Source organism: Tachypleus tridentatus, chromosome 13 (assembly GCF_004210375.1).
Source record: "Tachypleus tridentatus isolate NWPU-2018 chromosome 13, ASM421037v1, whole genome shotgun sequence".
NCBI lineage: Eukaryota > Metazoa > Arthropoda > Merostomata > Xiphosura > Limulidae > Tachypleus > Tachypleus tridentatus.
Window position 1 is genome coordinate 182196725 of NC_134837.1, and position 13778 is coordinate 182210502.

A 13778-nucleotide genomic window follows, 5' to 3' on the forward strand; every position below is an offset into this window, starting at 1 on the left:
GGCCAACCTGAAGCAATGCTCTCACCTATAAAGTGAGAGATATAATAATTACGAGAGAGAATCTTCTAATCCACAAAGCCATTGCGATGAAGCTAAGCATGTTTTCCTTGTACACTAAATAAAATAATAATAAGCAAGGACTTGAAGCAGGTAAAGGCTCACAAATTCTCACTACATACCAAAAATTAACTGCGAGAAACTGGAATAACAAGAATTGCATTCGACTCACAATTTGTCAAGTCCTTCGATTCAGCCCCAATGGACTTTTGTGTCTTTCCACTATTTAAACATAATATTAGAAAGAGATGTAAAAACCGAAGAAAATCCATGTAGATACATTATCTAAGCTCAGAAACTGCTTACAGCGGAAATTTTATGTAGCGCTATAATACATAATCGTGGCCATTGATTTAGACGCGACCGATGGTGAAGAAAGTAGTTCTATAATAAAAGAGTATGATTTGTATAACGTTTTACTAACTTCAATAATTCCATCAGCTGACAAGCATCACACCCATAGCATGGCAACACTAACCACATGTTAGACAAGCATCACACCCATAGCATGGCAACACTAACCACATGTTAGACAAGCATCACACCCATAGCATGGCAACACTAACCACATGTTAGACAAGCATCACACCCATAGCATGGCAACACTAACCCCATGTAAGACAAGCATCACACCCATAGCATGGCAGTTTAGAACACTAACCACATGTTATTTCAGAAACAAATATGTAAACTGTTTTGTTAGCTGCACGTCGTACAGAATAACAAGTGATTCGTCTTCTTGTTAAAGCTAAAATAACTGGTTATCACGAGAACAATTCCCTTTGCGTACTTTAAGTAACTCACATAATATTTCATAATGTGTACCAAATGGTCTGATTTAAATATAAAGTGTTTCAGATATTAATATTTATTTGTAAAAGATACATTTGTGGACATCCCTCTCAAAGCTGTAGGATTCAACTTCAATTTTCTAAATATGATATTGTCATTAAGAATAGTTGAATGTTTTTATATATAATCTCCACTTCCTGTGGCTCAGTGATACATCTGCAAGTTTACCACTCCCTGTGGCTCAGTGATACATCTGCAAGTTTACCACTCTCAGTGGCTCAGTGATACATCTGCAAGTTTACCACTTTCAGTGGCTCAGTTATATATCTGCAAGTTTACAACTCCCTGTGGCTCAATGATATACATCTGCAAGCTTACCACTCCCTATGGCTCAGTGATACATCTGCAAGTTTACCACTCTCAGTGGCTCAGTGATACATCAGGAGATTTACCACTTCCAGTGGCTCAATGACATATCTGAAGATTTACCTCTCCCTCTGGCTCAATGATACATTTGAATATTTATGACACTAAAATCCGGGTATCGATACAAGTGTTGGACCACAGATGGATCACTGTGTAGCTTTGCGCTTAACAGCAAACAAACATGCTGTAATACTCTAAACAATCTGTTAGAGTTTTTAAAGTAGGCACACTAAACTTTTATATTTGATTTAGTCTCCATTTGATAAGAATCCTATGTTCTCGAAATTCAGTAACATGATACAGATGTATAAAATCATTTAACCATTTCCTGTGTAAGTTTTGTATTATTTTCAATTTATGTTTTAAGTATAATATTAAAAACCTGTCTTATAAAGTCCTATGATATTTGTTTGACCTTAGATTGAAATTAGATAATTTAAAGATTACAGAATTAGGAACAAAGATAAACTATACACATTAAATTAAAATTTAACACGTAATCTGGATTTTAGTAGTTTTAAGTATAACCTTTGAACTGTACTAAATTTCTTTATCACATTATCATTATATCTTTTCCGGATAGTTTGAGCTAACGAAACATTAGACTGTTCTATCTAATATCAGAATATTGTTGTGTAATCTTTACCATGTTGTATGACTTTTATCATGGATTATACAGAAAGGTAACGAAAAAGGGTTGATAAATGTTTACCATGGCATTTGTATTTACCTGTGTGTAGATTGTGCAAAAACAATACAAAGTAAATTATTAACTTAGTATGTATTATCACTTGATCACTCTAGTTTGGTTACATAATTTGAACGTTGTAATTTCTTATCATAATTTCAACATCGATGAGACAGAAGCAAGTCTGTGGACTTACAACACTAAAACCTGGAGTCCGATTACACGCGGTTAACACAACAGATAGCTCAGTGTCTTTGCTTTGAAAAAAAAAGGATTTTAAACTTTGTTACTGTACTCCTCTTGAATGACTCAATCTTCGCATGACTAGTGGCTCAGATATGGCGGCAACATAAGTGTGACAAATGGTTCGAGTGATACAAACATATTAAAAATAAAATACCTTCAACCGGTTGTGATTAGAAAGATTAATATCAGTTGAACACAAAAATTAGTCTCTGTTGATTGAGGTCTCTATGTAAACAGTAAGCCCTTTTTGAAATATATGTTCTTTCTAGAACATCCGACCAAAATCAGTCTTATGTCAAACTGTTTATAGAGTACCATCCAACTAGAGTCATTAATATTTCGAAGAGATAGCAGCGACATCTAGCAGAATCAAAACGTACTTAAGTAAATGAAAACTGTCTGCATCAACATTGTCTGTCTTGAAAATTGGTCTTGTTCACGTGACTAACGTTTCTTAAGCCTATACTTGAGATTATTAAAGTTTCGAAAATATAAAAATAATTACACTCCTGTCTATATGAAATCCCCGTCACACCAAACATGCTCGCCCTTTCAGCCGTAGGGGCGTTATAAAGTTACAATCAATCCTACTATTCGTCGGTAAAAGAGCAGCCCAACAGTTGGCAGTGGGTGGTGATGACTACCTGTCTTCCCTCTAGTCTTACACTGCTAAATTAGGGACGGCTAGCGCAGATAGCCCTCGTGTAGCTTTGCGCGAAATTCAAAACAAACCAAACAAACAGGACAAACTTTAAATCCCTACATCGTTACAAGTTGTTTTGTGAAGCCTAAATAAAAGTATTTTCATATAAGAACAGAGTTTGTGAATGTTTCGCCTTGTGCCTTTTTTCAAGGGTCTTTAAAGGTCACAGATCACAAAGCAGATTCTAAAAGATAGTAACTGTGAAGAATATGAAACAACAACAATATAATGAAACAGTGCGCTGTACTAAACTAGTGTTGGACAGGTTAGAGTCGCTAAGGGTAAATGTTAAAAATAACTAAGTAAATAAGAAACAAAATAAAAAAATAATACTGGTACTATAGTGGTCAGGCTTTGTATCTGTTAATAAAAGAAATTATTTAAACTGCTTGTCTGTAAAATTATTACAAATTTCTGAACTCTGACGCGATTGGTTGTTATGCCTTGTGCGTTGATATAGTACTTAGCGTTTTGATGAAAGATGGCTTCTCTGTTGTAAAGATTTGCAGTGAAACAAACATGTCCTTTCAAACGATCATGTATTGAACGACTGTATTCACCTACGAATATGACTGAACGTGTGTCATTTCATAAACAGTATTCCTAGGTATGCAGTACTTCTCTGAGTCACTGATCTTAATAAGGTATTTATGGATTTGTGTGGATTGTTGTTATTGAAGATTGGACAACTAAGTATATTCGTATGTTTCTACCGTATTTTTGATGTGTTTTACAGTGTTTTGATGGGGTGGTTTTTGTTGATGTTGTTTTTCTCATTTGTAAAATCGTGTGTGTTAAAACTGTGAAGTATGTTAGTGATATAATTATATCGTGTGTGTTAAAACTGTGAAGTATGTTAGTGATATAATTATATCGTGTGTGTTAAAACTGTGAAGTATGTTAGTGATATAATTATATCGTGTGTTAAAACTGTGAAGTATGTTAGTGATATAATTATATCGTGTATGTTAAAACTGTGAAGTATGTTAGTGATATAATTATATCGTGTATGTTAAAACTGTGAAGTATGTTAGTGATATAATTATATCGTGTGTGTTAAAACTGTGAAGTATGTTAGTGATATAATTATATCGTGTATGTTAAAATGTGAAGTATATTAGTGATATAATTATATCGTGTATGTTAAAACTGTGAAGTATGTTAGTGATATAATTATATCGTGTATGTTAAAACTGTGAAGTATGTTAGTGATATAATTATATCGTATATGTTAAAACTGTGAAGTATGTTAGTGATATAATTATATCGTGTGTGTTAAAACTGTGAAGTATGTTAGTGATATAATTATATCGTATATGTTAAAACTGTGAAGTATGTTAATGATATAATTATATCGTGTGTGTTAAAACTGTGAAGTATGTTAGTGATATAATTATATCGTATATGTTAAAACTGTGAAGTATGTTAGTGATATAATTATATCGTGTATGTTAAAACTGTGAAGTATGTTAGTGATATAATTATACAAGTAGTCAGTAACTTACTATCAATATCAGTATGTGTGAGCTGATCGAGGTGCTGATCATTAAGGAATTCAACAAATTCCAAACGTTTCATACAATATACTGAAAATGTCAATAGATCTGTATCATCTAGCTGGTAGGCCCGACATGGCCAGGTGGTTAAGGCACTCAACTCGTAATCTGAGAGTCGCGGGTTCGAATCCCCGTCACACCAAACATACTCGCCCTTTCAGCCGTGGTGGCGTTACAAAGTAACGGTCAATCCCACTATTCGTTGGTAAAAGTGTAGTCCAAGAGTTGGCGGTAAGTGGTGATAACTAGTTGGTTTCCCTCTAGTTTTACACTGCTAAATTAGGGACGGCAAGCGCAGATAGCCCTTGAGTAGCTTTGCGCAAAATTTAAAACAAACTAAACCAAACCTAGCTGGTTCAAGATTAGTTTCAAATTCCTCTGAGTGAGAGCTGATGATTTTAAAAAAAGGAATGACGACAGAGACCAAACTAACAACAATATTGTTGTCCATATCAGCTAAAGACAGAGACCAAAACAAGTGCAATATTGTTGTCCATAGCAAGTAGAGACATAGGTTAAAACTACAGCAGTGCTGTTGTCCATTGCAGTTAAAGATAGAGGCCAAAACAATTGTTGCCCATACCTATATCTTAGGTTTGTTTATAGAGAGCTGAATTCAGTTTAAAGTAACTGTAAATCTGACGGAATTTTCGATGGGGTTTTCTACAGAGATGGATTTGGTAGTAGAAAGAGTAGCAGATTTGATAAGATTCATACCCGAGTTTATACTTTCTTGTATTGGAATATAAGGATACATAGAGATGGCATCAAGAGTAAATAGAACAGTGTCCGAACTCATCTGTAAGCCATCTTTGGGTAACTTAATAAGAAAGTCATCACTGCCGTTCAGCTGCGAAGAGATTTTGTTGAGGAGAAGACGAATCAGGATAACAAGTAGCCAAGACAGACGCTGGTGGATAGTTACATATGAAGAACATGGGTCTTAAAGTTCAGTTATATTTATGATCTTTGGGTGATCCATACAGTCCGGGGTGTGTTGTAATGAGATGGTCTATGATGTTTAGAAGTCACATGGACATAATAATTGTACTTCTGAAGTTCTTCAAAGTGGCTCTAGCATTTTCATCAGTTCTTTTCTTAGGTCTCTTTTAAGTGGTTCATCAGTAGACGTGACATCAAGATGTACCTTAATCCTTCCTACTTAAGTGGGTGTTAAAACAAAACTTTTACACTTGTTACTTGCTTTTACAAGTATGTGATTGTTTTGGGTTTTTTTCACTCGCTGACAGCTAACCGCTCGTTTCTTGAAAGACTGCCTTTTACAAGATAACTCTTAAAGCTATTTAACATGCTATCAGCATCATTTGTAAGTTTTTTTGTACCTTTTTCAGTAGAAGGACACGTTTCGGAAGATGTGGGCTTCGGAAAATCAAAACGTGCAGGAGAAAGGTTGAACTGTGATTCTCCCACATTGTTATTGCAGTTAGAGATGTCTATACCGGAAGAAGAATATTTTTCTCTGAATCTTAATTTCAAGAAGAGATAATCGAATATCAAGAGTTCCTTACATTCAAATCATGATCGTCAGAATTACCTACAGCTATGATTTTCTTCACAATCGGAAGTACTAATCTTTTAAATTTGTATTCTAGTCTAGTGCTACTGTCTTCATATGGTTTCGACGTGATCTGGTTAGCAATGACATATGTCCATTGTCGATTACTCTATTCGCGGCACTTTTTCAAGATATCTTGACTGGACTTAATTTGGGTAACGTGCTTAAGTTTCTTAGTTTACGTGGTATTAATGACATCACGAAAAATTCCATTTTAAAATATGTTCTGGCGACGGAGAGACCTAATGTTACTAACGACACGATATTGAAGATGTACCAGTTGTGTTGTACCAGAAGGTTTGTTCATTTGATGTCAAACACTAAGGAACACAATGGACTATCTGTACTTTTCCCACCACGGGTTTCGAAACCGAGTTTTTAGAGCTGTAATCCCACAAATGTAATACCAGAAGGTATCAGTTGATAACATTCACACCGATATGAGAAAAACAAATCTATATTGTAGCTATTGTAAGTGTTAGAGTTTGTTGTAAGCAGGCGTACGAAACTCTGCGTAGAATTATTAAATTTTGTATAAATAAACGTATTTCAAAGGATAAATGGTTAAAACTATAATTGCATTTTGAAAACTTACGTATCTCCATTGGGGTCTCGTACGAAAGAAGATAACCTGATAAATATAAATGTATACGCAGAGTTACCTAAAAAAAAAAATTATTATATTCTAAAAAATTACTTGTGTTAGAAGAACTAAATTTCACTGGAAGCAGTATTAGATTTATAAGTCTGAATCAGGTAAGTTTTGATTATTTTAATGTTAGGTTTTCATGATAGCAGAACTTCGTTCAACATTTTTATTCTAGATTTGTTCATTAACTGTCATTAGTATTATACCAACTAAACTGATAATACCTCTTAGTGTTATACCAACTAGACTGATGATACCTCTTAGTGTTATACCAACTAGACTGATAATACCTCTTAGTGTTATACCAACTAGACTGATAATACCTCTTAGTGTTATACCAACTAAATTAATACCTCTTAGTGTTATACCAACTAAATTAATACCTCTTAGTGTTATACCAACTAAATTAATACATCTTAGTGTTATACCAACTAAATTAATACCTCTTAGTGTTATACCAACTAAATTAATACCTCCTAGTGTTATACCAACTAAGAGGTATTATCAGTTCAGTAAGATCCGAAGATGTCCTAAGAAGGTTGAAACGTTGTTCTCTGCTTATCAATAAAAGTGTTAATACCAATACCAGCTGTTCTGAGATACATTTGTACTTTAAGTGGGTTTTCATCATCAAGAAAGAGAGAGTTTGCGACTGAGTGAACACATGTCTAATGTTGACAGACACATGTCTAATGTTCACAGACACATATCTAATGTTGACAGACACATGTCTAATGTTGACAGACACATGTCTAATGTTCACAGACACATGTCTAATGTTCACAGACACATATCTAATGTTGACAGACACATGTCTAATGTTCACAGACACATGTCTAATGTTCACAGACACATGTCTAATGTTGACAGACACATATCTAATGTTCACAGACACATGTCTAATGTTCCCAGACACATGTCTAATGTTGACAGACACATATCTAATGTTCACAGACACATGTCTAATGTTGACAGACGCATATCTAATGTTGGCAGACACATGTATAATGTTGCCGTGCACATGTCTAATGCTGGCAGATACATGTCTAATGTTTACAGACACATGTCTAATGTTGACAGACACATATCTAATGTTGACAGACACATGTCTAATGTTGACAGACGCATATCTAATGTTGGCAGACACATGTATAATGTTGCCGTGCACATGTCTAATGTTGGCAGACACATGTCTAATGTTTACAGACACATGTCTAATGTTGACAGACACATGTCTAATGTTCACAGACACATATCTAATGTTGACAGACACATGTCTAATGTTGACAGACGCATATCTAATGTTGGCAGACACATGTATAATGTTGCCGTGCACATGTCTAATGCTGGCAGATACATGTCTAATGTTTACAGACACATGTCTAATGTTGACAGACACATATCTAATGTTGACAGACACATGTCTAATGTTGACAGACGCATATCTAATGTTGGCAGACACATGTATAATGTTGCCGTGCACATGTCTAATGTTGGCAGACACATGTCTATTGTTGACAGATACATGTCTAATGTTGCCATGCACATGTCTAATGTTGGCAGACACATGCCTAATGTTGTCGGGCACATGTCTACGGGACGAGAACGTAAGTGGGTACGGGATTGTGGTTCTAAGAACTTTATATCCAAGACCCCAACCCATGGATACACATCCCCAGGGTACGGGATTGTGGTTCTAAGAACTTTATATCCAAGACCTTAACTCATCGATACACATCCCCAGGGTACGGGATTGTGGTTCTAAGAACTTTATATCCAAAGACCCCAACCCATCGATACACATCCCCAGAGTACGGGATTGTGGTTCTAAGAACTTTATATCCAAAGACCCCAACCCATCGATACACATCCCCAGTGTACGGGATTGTGGTTCTAAGAACTTTATATCCAAGACCCCAACCCATCGATACACATCCCCAGTGTACGGGATTGTGGTTCTAAGAACTTTATATCCAAGACCCCAACCCATCGATACACATCCCCAGGGTACGGGATTGTGGTTCTAAGAACGTTATATCCAAGACCCCAACCCATTGATACACATCCCCAGTGTACGGGATTGTGGTTCTAAGAACTTTATATCCAAGACCCCAACCCATCGATACACATCCCCAGGGTACGGGATTGTGGTTCTAAGAACTTTATATCCAAGACCCCAACCCATCGATACACATCCCCAGTGTACGGGATTGTGGTTCTAAGAACTTTATATCCAAGACCCCAACCCATCGATACACATCCCCAGGGTACGGGATTGTGGTTCTAAGAACGTTATATCCAAAGACCCCAACCCATCGATACACATCCCCAGTGTACGGGATTGTGGTTCTAAGAACTTTATATCCAAGACCCCAACCCATCGATACACATCCCAGTGTACGGGATTGTGGTTCTAAGAACTTTATATCCAAGACCCCAACCCATCGATACACATCCCCAGGGTACGGGATTGTGGTTCTAAGAACGTTATATCCAAGACCCCAACCCATTGATACACATCCCCAGGGTACGGGATTGTGGTTCCAGGACCTTTATATCTGAGACCCCAACTCATCGATACACATTCCCAGCAACCAATTAACAACCCTTATAGAATTCACTACCATCAAAACTAACTTCATTTTCAATGACCAAAACTATGTACAAATAAATGGCTTAAGTATGGGGAATCCCGTGTCACCAGTTCTAGCCAACATTGTCTTGACAGATTGAATCACAAGTGATCAATTCAGCCTTACACCCACCACTACACTGGTACAGATATGTTGATAATACAGTTGCTTGACTCATATCTACAGAACACACACTTAGATTTTACAACCACGTTAACTCTATACATCCGTACATTAAGTTCACCTGTGAACACGACAAAAAAAAACTAACCACATAACATTTCTCGACCTTAATGAAGATCACATTCAATAAATACACAATTTAAAACCGAAATCCACAGAAAAATCACCCATACTGGAATATATATATTCCTGGGACTCAGCACATGAAACAAAACAAAAACTCAACATATTAAGAAACCAAAAAAACACAGCCACAACACTATGTTCACCTGATAAAATTAATGATTAAAACAACACTTCATCAACATCAACACACCTAGACCAACAACAAACAATCAACAATAAATCTCAAGAAACAACAAACTGCAAAACCTTACACTGCTGTATACCTTATGTTCCTGATATCAGGGGAAAATATAACCAACATTTGGAAAACACGTATAACAAAACACAACATTCCAGTAAACATCAAATTTGTTCAAAAACTAAAGTTCATACTATGTAAAAACTACACTGACAAACACAACACCAACATAATTTATAAAATACAATGCAACAATTGCAGAACATTTTTTATATTAGAGAAACAAACAGAAAATTGGAAACTAGATTCAAAAACACAAAAACAAAACACTTTCATATGTTTTTGAACACTGAAAATCAAATAAACACAACATAACCATAGAAAACACCACATATTAAACAGGGAAACAAATATAAACAAATGTAAAATCAAAGAGACCTTACTCATACAACAACTAAAACCAAAATTAAACCTATATAATAGAACACCTTTATACCTATACTATTTAATAACCTAACATCTAACTATAACGCCCCCTACAATCCCGTACCCATTTACACTCTCGTTCCTCAGACGTGCCCGGCAACAGTCATTTGTAAACTTTGTTAACCTGAAGATGACTTGAGAAGGGCGAAACGTTTTTCTCTACTTCATTTTAATTGAAGTTTTAACACCAATACCAGCTGTCTTGATAATACATATTTACTTCAAGTGGGTTTCTCGTCATTACGAATAAACTAATTCATTTTAGTGTTATATCAACTAAACTAATACATTTTAGTGTTATACCAACTAAACTAATAATACCTCTTTTTTTATATTAACTACAGTGATGATACCTCTTAGTGTTATACCAACTAAACTAATAATACCTCTTTTTTATATTAACTACAGTGATGATACCTCTTAGTGTTATACTAACTAAACTAATACATTTTTAGTGTTATACCAACTAAACTAGTAATACCTTTTTTTTATATTAACTACAGTGACGATACCAGTTAGTGTTATACCAACTAAACTAATAATACCTCTTTTTTATATTAACTACAGTGATGATACCTCTTAGTGTTATATCAACTAAACTAATACATTTTAGTGTTATACCAACTAAACTAATAATACCTCTTTTTTTATATTAACTACAGTGATGATACCTCTTAGTGTTATACCAACTAAACTAATAATACCTCTTTTTTTATATTAACTACAGTGATGATACCTCTTAGTGTTATACTAACTAAACTAATACATTTTAGTGTTATACCAACTAAACTAATAATACCTCTTTTTTATATTAACTACAGTGATGATACCTCTTAGTGTTATACCAACTAGATTGATACATTTTAGTGTTATACCAACTAAACTAATAATACCTCTTTTTTATATTAACTACAGTGACGATACCAGTTAGTGTTATACCAACTAGACTGATAATATTTTTCAGTATTCTACCAATGAACTTTTCTGAGCTGAAAGAAGGGTTTCATACCCATCACTCGTTTTCTACAGTTTAAGGACGTTAACATGTTTCATGTTTGAGTCGGCCTTGAGGTGATAGAAATAATTACTTTGAATGTGTAGATGACATTTCTTACTTTCATTTCCAAAACTTTTGATTTTCGATTATTTTCACATCATTATAAAAGAATAAGGAGTTCGTATAAACTTTGTATTTATCAAAATAAATTAATTAATTAACTCTTCATATCTTACCAGTAAAACATACGTAGACATTGCAATGAACTTCATATAAACCGTTTCAAAACTTAGCAGTAATTTTAATTCTGATTTGCCATTTATTCTCGTTTAATTCCAAAAGTGATGAATAGTGACTTTATATGTGTTCCAAGTATTTTCTCTTAACACTTCAAGATATTCGTTTCTTTGTTTATTTTTCAATTTCGCGTAAAGCTACACGAGGGCTATCTGAGCTAGCCGTCTCTAATTTAACAGCGTAAGACTAAATGGAAGGCAGATAATCATCACCACCCACCACCAACTCTTGGGCTACTCTTTTATCAACGAATAGTCGTATTGACCGTCACATTATAACGCTCCCACGGCTGAAAGGACGAGTATGTTTGATGTACGAGGATTCGAACCCCCGACCCTCAGATTACCTTAATAACCTGGCCTCTTTAAGATTTAGTAAATATGGGAAACACTACACAGGTTTAGTTTCCTTGTTTTTCTTTCTTTTCGTAGCGTTCATCGTTCGTTTTTTGACAAAGAGATTCATCCACGAGTATGACCCGACATCAGGTAAGACACAGGATTATGAAGATTTCTGTTAAATGTCTCTTATTCTTAATATTCAGTCACAAATAATTATTGTGTATGTTAAAAATTAACTTACTATAATGCTTATGATTAATAGACCAGTGATAATTACGTAACTAACATTCGAAAAAAACTGATTTAAGTTGCTCCTACAAAACAGGGAATAATGAAAAAAGAACATTATAAATGATAGTAAAATGTATGTAAACGTAGGATAATTTTTGTGAACTTTTAAACTTGTAACTAGAGATAAATAATACTACGTTTCTATATTTCAAATTATTGCAATCTCAAAGCAATGAATGTATACAGAATAAGTTAGCAATATTTCGTGTATAATTCAAAATACCATAACTAGTCAAAGCTGCTTGTGCTTCAAGAAATTACCTTTAGGCTTACATTTAATACATAAATATGCACTCTTGTCAAACTTATAGAAGTAGCTTTGATGTATGTTTTTTTTATTCTTTCAGAGGATGTTTATGCCTATAATTCTCAAATCGATGGACGAAAAATATGCCTTAAAATTATGGACACAGCTGGAAAGGTAATCTTTCAAGGCCCTAAATATAAGTCATAACTGCTGTTGTTGTACGAGTTGAATATTTTGCAACTCGAAAAATTTTAATTTCCAGTTGATTAAATGACATAATCGACTGAACATTGCTGTTGGCTTTTTTGCGAGTATTTTTAGAATATGTTTGAAATTAATAATGTTTAAGTGAAAGAATAAAATAAATTTATAATGTTATCTTTTACGTCACCAGGTGGAGCGAACGGTTCATAAGAGAGAAGAGCAAATTCGTTGGGGTGACGGTTTCATTCTCGTATTGTCTCTTGCATCTCGGGAATCTCTTAAAGAAGTTATACGAATTAAGGAGGTAATAGAACATTTGAACGAATCAGAAAAACCTGTGGTGCTGGTAGCCACAAAGCGCGATCTAGTTCACGCACGAGAGGTTACGTCTGCAGAAGTTCAAGAACTGGCCAAGAGATGGCACTGCCGAACATTTGAGACAGCAGCCACGGAAGATTACATCACAGTTGCAGAACCTTTCATAAGCTTGTTTAAGGATATTCGAAAGATAAAAGAACAAAAAGGTCTTTTCCCTACGTCGTTTAAACTTGACAAAGACATTATTATAGCCGACATTCACAAGCGATATAAAAATCGTTTGCTGACACAATAAAACAAAGTGTCACATTCTTCATTTAGTAACTTGATGTTACTAATTGACATGTTCGTATTAAATAAACTAGCTGTATATATTACTGTTATAATAAGAATTTTAATGATAACATTAAGCCTCGTTAGTTTTGTAGATTTTCTCATACATCGCCATTACCGATGAAAGAACTTAGTTCCTAAAAGTGTAAATGAAATCTCATATCTACAGTGTATTTCAATTGATATCTCGTAAAAGTTCATAATCTCATATGGCAAATTGATTCATCCATTGAACTAAGCCTAACAACATACAGTGCTCTGATTGGTGTAAACATCTAGGTGACTTCAATCATAGTATTGCATTCTGACAAATTTTGTATACAACGACGTCCATTTCAGGCTCTTCGATCGCAGTTTTGAAGTTGTACTCCTCTGTTAAAAAATAAATGGCATTTTCCTACACGGTTTGATAAGATTTTTTTTTCCGCAATCACATGCCAGGAATGAGCCT

The 13778-nt window shown here is 34.6% G+C and overlaps 1 protein-coding gene across 2 annotated transcripts in view; it reads left to right on the forward strand.

Moving 5' to 3' along the window:
• LOC143240940 (ras-related and estrogen-regulated growth inhibitor-like) overlaps positions 1-13398 on the forward strand; it is a 31266-nt gene extending 17868 nt beyond the window's left edge. Inside the window, exons 2-4 of one of the 2 annotated variants that reach the window (XM_076484212.1) lie at positions 12025-12081; positions 12573-12646; positions 12867-13398. In XM_076484212.1, coding sequence (XP_076340327.1) covers positions 12025-12081; positions 12573-12646; positions 12867-13289 — 554 coding nt within the window. In that variant the 3' untranslated portion in view covers positions 13290-13398. The remainder of the gene's footprint in view (positions 1-12024; positions 12082-12572; positions 12647-12866) is intronic. The other variant, XM_076484213.1, reaches the window with a different exon arrangement.
• The last annotated feature ends 380 nt before the right edge of the window (positions 13399-13778 follow it).